The sequence below is a fragment of the Pogona vitticeps genome, chromosome 2, assembly GCF_051106095.1.
Source record: "Pogona vitticeps strain Pit_001003342236 chromosome 2, PviZW2.1, whole genome shotgun sequence".
NCBI classification, from domain to species: domain Eukaryota; kingdom Metazoa; phylum Chordata; class Lepidosauria; order Squamata; family Agamidae; genus Pogona; species Pogona vitticeps.
The window spans coordinates 186,246,114-186,254,823 of NC_135784.1; the positions used below are offsets into that span (position 1 = coordinate 186,246,114).

Sequence of the window (8,710 nt, forward strand, 5' to 3'; positions counted from 1 at the left end):
TCCCCTTGACAATTTTTGTCCAGTCTTGTTTGACTCTAGGGGGCGGTGCTCATCCCCGTTTCCAACCCATAGAGCCAGCATTTTTGTCCGAAGACAATCTTCCGTGGTCACATGGCCAGTGCGACTTAGACACGGAACGCTGTTACCGGTACCTTCCCACCGAAGTGGTCCCTATTTATCTACTTGCATGTGCATGCTTTCGAACCGCTAGGTTGGCGGGAGCTGGGACAAGCGACAGGAGTCACTCTGTCGCCTGGATTCGATCTTACGACTGCTTGGTCTTCTGACCCTGCAGCACAGGCTTCTGCGGTTTAGCCCACAGCGCCACCACGTCCTATAAGTTGCTATAACTTGGAGGCAATATGACATAACAAGAACATAGTTTCCAAATTAAATGTGTATTTCTCTGTAGGATGTACCCTGGTTTTGAACCAGCAGCTCTCAAAAACAACACAAGATTTAAGGTTATAAAATAGTATAATCACTTTATATCCCAAGACCTTACATCCAGTAGCCCCTTGACAAGATTCCCATTTTTACTGTCCTAAAAGGGCCTGTAGAATGAACCTGGGTGAGTTTCTGGACACATTTTGTAAGTATCTTCACTTTGGTTTCAATACCTGCCCCACCACACATGCTCTCCAATCACAGGGGAGGAGGCCATCAAATATCCCAAGCAGAAGCGGTTACAGAGTTGGCCTTACGGGAGGCAACTTCAGTTCTTCGGGAGATCAACTGGTGCTCTGCCATTCGTAATGTAATGCACAGTAAGTGACTCCTCACAGTGGTCCCATTTTATCACAGATACGTCTGACATGTCTTTCAGAGCAATACATTCCAGGAAGTAAGCAGAGTGAGGCAAACACTTCTGTTTTTAGACATGATTGAGATAACCATCAGTCACTCAAAAAAAAAACCCCACCACTGCCAGCTATGCTTCTCGGGGTACTGCCCCCTCCATGGTTACGAGATTTGTTTCCGTTCCCAAGATCTCTAGAACTGTGTACAGTTCCTGAGAAGGAAGTCCCACTGAGACCTACGCTGAAGGAGTGGGGTGCAGGACTGGAGCCTGAAAGGATAATAGCTATACTGTACATTATCCAGTTAGTGGCCAGAATTGAATTGGGGATTTATGCCAGCAGGATTTGTGGGTGACTACATGATTCCTGATTGCACACTGGTTGCACAACCCCAGTGTGCAATCACCAATGCAAGTGACTACTTGTTAATCAGTGGCAGTTTGCCGTCATGATTTATGCAGTCTCTCTCATACAAACACACAGAGAGTATTTCTTCAAACTGCTTATAACCTAATATATGAAATCACGTTTTTCTAGCATGGTTTTAATCCAGGGGGAGCCAACTTGTGTTTTCCCACATTAGGTCAGCCTGCAACTTCCCTTAAACCCAACTGTTAATTTTGCTAGGTAGGGCTAATGAGCATTGCAGACCACAAGTTGTCCATCTTCGCTTTAATCAAATGAAGAAATCTGGCTTTTAAAGTACTGGGGGCAAGAGGAAGTGGTTGCACAGTAAATGAACATAACAAGCGGGAAACCTGTGTTCTTCCAGATAGTGAACTGCCTCTCCCATCATATCTCATCATCTTCCAATATGGCTAAGGTTGAGATGGGCAAGTAAAAGCAGCTGAGAATTGGGCATAAGAACTGGATAAGCCCCTGTTTTGGCTGTCAAACGCTGGAAGGAATTTCTTTGCTTTGTGCCACAGTATGGCTCAGTAAGTGACCTGTTGTTCAGGATCAGAACAGGAAGACCAGGTTGCCATCTTGTTTACCTCTAATCAGTTGAAGGCAGCTGTGTGGGGTTCCCCACCCTATTACCGGTCCTGGTTTCTTGACTGCTGAAACAGGTAAGGGGCAGCTTTTGAGAAGAACTCTTCCATAACTAGTTATTGGTTCAAGGCTGCTGTTTTTGAAGTGAAATGCTTTGACTTTCCTACTTCTCCAAAATAATTAAGCTCTTTTTCTTTTACTTTTTGAAAATCTTAAGTGCCAGAACCTGCTAGCCCATATGATACAGAATCCATTCTCTTCCCACTTTCTTCACCGTGACCTCAAACAAACGGGGAAGCATTTATTTTTTTCCTCATCTAACACTTAGCAAGGTCACACCTCACAGTGACTACAGAGTCACAGTTAATTCACAAAAAGAAGGAAGTTACACGTCATTCATTTATAACTGTAATGTGATATATCTCTGTTATAATAGGCAGTATATTACTAATTAACCCTATTCTACTTCAACTGCCCCACATCAGGCAAGAGATGGAAATGAAAAAAGACCAGCAGCTACATCCCCATTTACAATTGTAGTGCTTAATGCTGAGGCTGACAAGACTCCACAGTCGCCACCGAGCAACTCTGAAAACAAATGTCTCTATTGTTTGGCCCTTGCCCACTCTGAAAGGCATTATAGGGGACTGGCATGCATGTGCAAAGTGAGAAGGGACCCTTCCTGATTCCAAATGTTCTGTTCTGAATTCTCAGCAACTATTTATTTATTTATTTACAATATTTTTTAGCCGCACCATTGCCAGTGGCTTCTGGCACTGCCTTCCTTGTGAATAAATAAGGGTTCTAAATCGACACTTGTCTCTGATCTTCTGGCTTCGTATCTTCTAAACTGCCAAGGTGTCCCTCCACCTCAACAGGATGGCTGATACGAAAGGGAGAATGAGGCTGGTAAAAAGCAGGATGAGACCTCAGCTACCCCAGGCAACAGCTGGTACCTCCGCTATGTGGTTGGAAGGGGGCGCATGTCTCTCCCGTATTGCCTGTAATACAGATATGCGTGATACTGAAGCTCAGGTAAGACCATACGAAAACAGCTAGTGTACTGGGCATAGGTGAGGTTCTGCTTCAGCCTGTAGCCCAGAATGGTGACACTGCCTGGCTGCCAAGGCCGCAGGGCATCAACCATATCCTCTGGTCCAACAGAATCCCCTGCCAGGCATGTGGTCACTGTCTCCCGCAGCAATGCCCGAAAAGTGTCCAATTCCCGCTTCATACGCATATAGCCGTAACGTTCTACCTTGTGCCAGAAAACCCTTTGGAAAAACTTGTAGAGTTGCATATCGAACCAGTTCCAAGCTTGGATCTTCTGCGCCAGTGCCTTAGACAGAGGTGGCCCCTTCTTATGACGGACATTTAGCCTGACGTACACCAGTTCTTCCATGTCCAGGCCCAGTAAGTCCCGAGCCAGGAGCAGAGACTCATCAAAATGCTCTGCAATCATCACCAGCTGAAAAGTCTGGTTGAGTCTTTCCAGCTCGCGGGTCCACTGGCTGGTGGCAGCTTCCTCCTGCCCTGGATTTAGGCCCAAGTCAAAGGCCATGGGGTTCTTGGCGAGACCATTACTTGCATCCTGAGCATTATAGTGCTCTGCGGAGGCCTCAAGGAAAGCAAGCAAAGGGCTGGAGTGATTGGCCAGGGGCTGGAAGGCAGGCACCACATTAAGGTAATAGTGGAAGACGGATTCAAACGTCTGCGCCGGGTGGCGCAGGATGGTGAGGTAGACACTGTGGGAAGGCATGACCGCCTGCACTTCCCCAAGATGCAGCCTCATATGGCTGCAGAGGAGGTTGAAGTGCAGCGCTCCGGGTGGGAGATCCTCCACAAAGGCTCTGGAGAAGCACTCTGGGTAGGCAAACTGGTAGGAGTAGAGTGGGAAAGCCACAGTCAGGTTGCGCCGCTCACTGGCCCGAAACAGGATATTCTGCACGGTGCTGCTCCCGGTCTTGTGAGTCTTCAAAAAGACAACGCTGAGGCCTCCCTGCTCCTCCTGGCCGGCCCTCCCGGTCACCTGTGGAGCAGGAAGCGTGCGCGTGGGACTGCTCCTCCGCGGAAGGCTCAAGAGCTCCTCCCCAGGGCTGAGCCTCAGGATTTCTCTGCAAGGGGAGGGAGAGTTATTTTCAAAGGGAGCAAGAGGGAGTTGGGAGAACTGACCAAACGTACAGTAGGACCGATGGCTGAGAGGCTGCTTAAGGGGGAAGAAACACAGGTTTGCAAGACTTGAGCAGGGCCATTCGTGAGAGGACTTTGGGGAGACCATTAATTCGTAGGATTGCCTAAATAAAATGATAATAATAATAAAAAACGATTTGCTGATCCCTAAAAACCTGAATAGGGGACGTGGTGGCGCTGTGGGCTAAACCTGTGCTACAGGGTCAGAAGACCAGCAGTCGGAAGATCGAATCCACATGACGGAGTGAGCCCCCGTCGCTTGTCCCAGCTCCCACCAACCTAGCAGTTCGAAAACATGCAAATGCAAGTAGATAAATAGGTACCATCTCGGTGGGAAGGTAAAACGGCGTTCCCTAGTCACGCTGGCCACGTGACAATGGAAAGGCAACGGCTCTATGGCTTGAAAAGCGGGATGAGCGCCACCCCCTAAAGTCGGACACAACTGGACTGAAAATGTCAAGGGGAACCTTACAAAGGTGTATTTTTCCCCTGGTGACTGGGTTTGGAAAAAGCTGAATCCATGCTGAACAATTAAATAATTACATGCCATCAAGCTGATGCATGAGTAACTCTTTCCAGGGTTTTCTAAGCATAGAGTATCCAGAAGTGGTTTAACAACCGTTCCTTTTTTCTGAGGTTGCTCTGGGACATGGAGCTTCCCAAGGCTACACAGGCTGGCTCTTCTCCTATGAGGCACAGAAGGGAATCAAACCCCTGACTCCTGGCTCTGCGGCCAAGTGCTCTGTCTCACTAAGCTATCCAGACGAGAGTTTTCTCATAGACTTAGCCCATGGCTATGCGTGTATTTGCTAAGTGATTAGATGGCAGAAGCTGGCAGTTATACTTTAGTTAATTAGAAAGGGATCTTGCTTGAAGTAATTACTTCTAAGAGCACGTTCCTCTTGCTCTTCTCCAGAAATCCAGCAATATCTAAAGTAACCACAACCCTCTCTAATATAGCGTATTAGCGAGTACTGAAGGAAGGAAAGAAGTATACCAAGCAGGCAGTGAAAGACCTGCTACCCTTAATGTGAACAGGTAACTTGCACTAATTATGAGCTTCCAATTATGCCTCCCACTTTTTGTAGGGTGCTGTGCTGCAATGAACATAGCAAGGGGAATGGGTGTGGGGGCTAGAGTCTGCCATTCCCACTGTGGTCTCTGTGGATTGCATTTTGATTCAGACAAGATGGAGAGTAGAATATTTATTAGCATTTTTTTTAATTGCTGAGCTGAGGTGAAGGCCACATGAACATACTAAACAAGCCCAGTGATCTGAGGGCATAGGCTGTGATCCAAGCAAGCCTACGCAGAACATCTGTTAATGTTTTGCTGAGACATACTCAAATACCTCCCCACCTCCTAAAAAATTGGTCATGCCCACCAAATACTGGATCTTCCATATTTAATGAAGCTATGCCGTATCCAAAGATTTTAGCTCCGTGGACCAACCCCTGCACTGACAATTGATCATCAGGATGTTTAGATAAAGAGAAAACTGGAGAACACCAGCTTCTGCAGGGATCTGTGGTTGGGCAACGTACAAAGAGTTCAAAGGCAGATTTGCACTGCCACTAGCTCCTAAAGATGAAAACCCCATGTCAAGGCAATCTCCTACCGGTGTTTAGTTTCTCATTAAGTTGGGAAGACCTTCCTGGTAGATTGACCAGGAAACTTCACTGGCCCAGTTTCAAGTTACTCCCAGATCAGGGGACAGCACTTCTTCCTGACACTGCTCCTGCACCAGCTACAAATCTCTGCCTCCTGAAATCAAGATACACCTTGCACAATGGGAGTCCTTTAGGGCAAGGCCTTTGGGAGAACCTCCCGTGCCTCTGTATAGATATACTCACTGTCTGGTCAGTTGCCGGAGGAGGAGAAGCAAAAACAGGAAGATGGCGGCCAGCAACCAGGAGCGATGCCTCCAGATTGCGACCGAGAGGCAGAAACAATTCATCCTCAACCGATCTCCAGGATGGCCGCCTCTTGGGAATTCCAGAGTCCTGGGATAGATGCTCCCTCAAGGAGGTTGTGTTGCATTACCCTGCCCTCCCCAGCCCTGCTCAGCTCCCAGCAGTCATTCAGTGGAGCCTTCGATTGGGTGGCCGCTTAAGCCTCTCAGGCAAAGGCTGCCTTGCCTCATCTCACCCACCTAAAGCTGCTCATAACCTCCGCAGGCTACTTGAAGGGACAGCAGCCTAACAAGCTGAAAGCTTCAGTCTGGCGACCTTGAGGCAGCAGCTGTCATACTAAGGGCGGTTCTCCACCCCCGCCCCCCCAAAGGGTGAACCCAAATTCAGAAAGCAAGACCCCCTTCCTTCCGAAAGGCTAAGGAATTGCCCTGGCAGCCCCAACTGTTCTAAGCAGCACCTCTTGTAATTAATTCTAACAACCTTAATTTAGTACAGGTTGCTGTCCTCTGAAGATGCCAGCCACAGAGACTGGCGAAACATCAGGAAGAACAACCTTCAGAACACGGCCAAAGAGCCCGAAAAACCCACAACAACCTTAATTTACAGTAGTTCAAAACTCAGCAGAATGTGCATTTCACACAAAGAGTGAAATGGCAGCATCAGGATGGGTGCCAACATTTTAGGAAATAAAGTGACCATACCTGTATGTTTACAAGGGCTAGGGACTATTTAGGGGGAAACACGCTAATGGACCTAACCTGTGGTGTCAACTCTGCAAGTGCAATGCTTCTGTCACTTGACAGAAACCACATTTCAATCTTTTGCTCTATTATCACAATCAGTACAGTATTTTGCTTCTCCCTCCTATGTGCTTCCACAACACCTTACAACTTAATTATGGTAGCCATTGTCCCCCCTCTTCATAGGCAACATAGTGGGAGACAGAGCAGATGTGCTGGCCAGAAGCTGCAACATAGCTAGCATTGGCCATGGTTGTGATGTTGGGACAACACGGAGCTTCTTGCCTCCAGAGAAGGAAAGCTTTGGTTGATTCTGTAAAATCAGCTGACAGGGGCTGCCGTTTCCCTGGGGATGCCCAAATGTGTTCACATTGTGGGAGGCTCCATGTCCCCTTTTCCTAGCCTATAAAAGCAGCCGAAAGGTCAAGAGATCGTTGTAAACATTTCTTTGTAAAGACGTTGCTTTTCATTGTGTCTAAAAAGCTAGTAGATTTAGTTAAAAAAATTAACCTCACCCTGAACCCCCTCACATTAAGAACGTGTGGTGGTGTCTCATTTCATTCAGAAATCTCCAGAGCCATTTCAATTCAGTTTCAGATCTAGTAGTGGAGTGGAGTGCTCTGATTGCCTTTGGTGAGTGACCCACACTAGAAATCGGACAGCTGGAGCACATCACGGGAGGCATTGCTAAATCTCTGAATGGAGTTTTGGCACCATCAACCATGGTCTCCTTCCTGGTTACTCATCTGGGATGGGAGCAGCGCTGTTTTGCAGTGGATCCAGTTCTTCCTGGAAGGATGAATTCAGAAGTTACCCTGGGCCTCCTTTTGAAGAAAAAAAAGGTCAGGACAGAAATGAAGTAATTGAAGTTGCGGATTGTTCAGAGTTGGCATTTCAGTGGCACAAGTCAGTGGATGCCATCTTACTCTCTCACTCCATTCCGCAAGAGCTCATGGAAGCAATTTCGGTTCCAAATGAATCTCTCACATCATTTGTTCTATTTTTTCAACTTCTATAAAAGGTAAAGGTTCCCCTTGACATTTAGTCCAGTCGTATCCGACTCTAGGGTGCAGTGCTCATCCCCATCTCCAAGCCATAGAGCCAGCGTTTGTCCATAGACAGTTTCGTGGTCACGTGGCCAGCACGACTAGACACGGAACAGCGTTACCTTCCCACCGAGGTGGTACCTATTTATCTACTCGCATTTTTACATGCTTTCGAACTGCTAGGTTGGCAGGAGCTGGGACAAGTGACAGGAGCTCACTCCGTCGCGTGGATTCGATCTTACGACTTCAGGCCTTCTGACCTTGCAGCACAGAGGCTTCTGTGGTTTAACCCACAGCGCCACCACACCCCTACACTTCTATACCACCCCACTACTACAAACATACTGGGCGATTTGCAACACATTTAAATAAAATGGAAGCACTCCTAGTTGGTCAAGAGGGAGACCAGGGAATACAGAACCGTCCTTTGTTGGATGAGGTGGCACTCTTCTTCACGACATAGGAGTTCAGCAGTTTGAGTTCAGCAGTGTAAATTCAGTTCTATATTAAAGGGTTTTGTTTCCAATCTCTTTTTGTTTTAGCTATACTTGTGATTTTATTACTGTTCACCATGAGTGCCATTTCTGAAGTATAAAGGCAGGATGCCAGTTTAATAAATAATGTAATACTCAAAAGCAGAGACATGTTCCAAGCTTTTCAGAAACGAATCACTGATGTGTTTCTGAAACTCACACATCCTATACAAATCTTTCAGACCAGTAGCCTAAGCAATGTAAGAGAGCTCTTGAGACAAGATGCACATAAAATCAGAAGGAATGATGGGCCGTATTGCATTAGCTTGATACCATCCAGATGGCTTTTCCCCATCTTGCAGTCTATCTTGACTGCCCCCGTCCTCCATGAAGATGATATATTTGAGATGTCCACCACACAAGCAATACACCCACCTCATGATTACAGATTTCAGACAGTTTAACACCATCACTGAGCTGCCTTAGCAAGGTCTCTCAAGGTCACTAAGCTAAGGAAACTAGCAGATGTCAGTCTTCTGTGATCTCTCGGGAATG

The 8,710-nt window shown here is 47.0% G+C and overlaps 1 protein-coding gene across 1 annotated transcript; it reads right to left on the minus strand.

The window, feature by feature from the left end:
• Positions 1–2,662: 2,662 nt before the first annotated feature.
• Positions 2,663–6,052, minus strand: LOC110077998 (galactosylceramide sulfotransferase). The gene is made up of 2 exons (XM_020791661.3): positions 5,837–6,052; positions 2,663–3,907 (listed from the first exon to the last, which is right to left on the minus strand). Exons 1-2 carry the CDS (start codon positions 5,938–5,940, stop codon positions 2,755–2,757), a joined length of 1,257 nt encoding a protein of 418 aa, XP_020647320.3. The 5' UTR covers positions 5,941–6,052; the 3' UTR covers positions 2,663–2,754.
• Between the last annotated feature and the right edge of the window lie 2,658 nt (positions 6,053–8,710).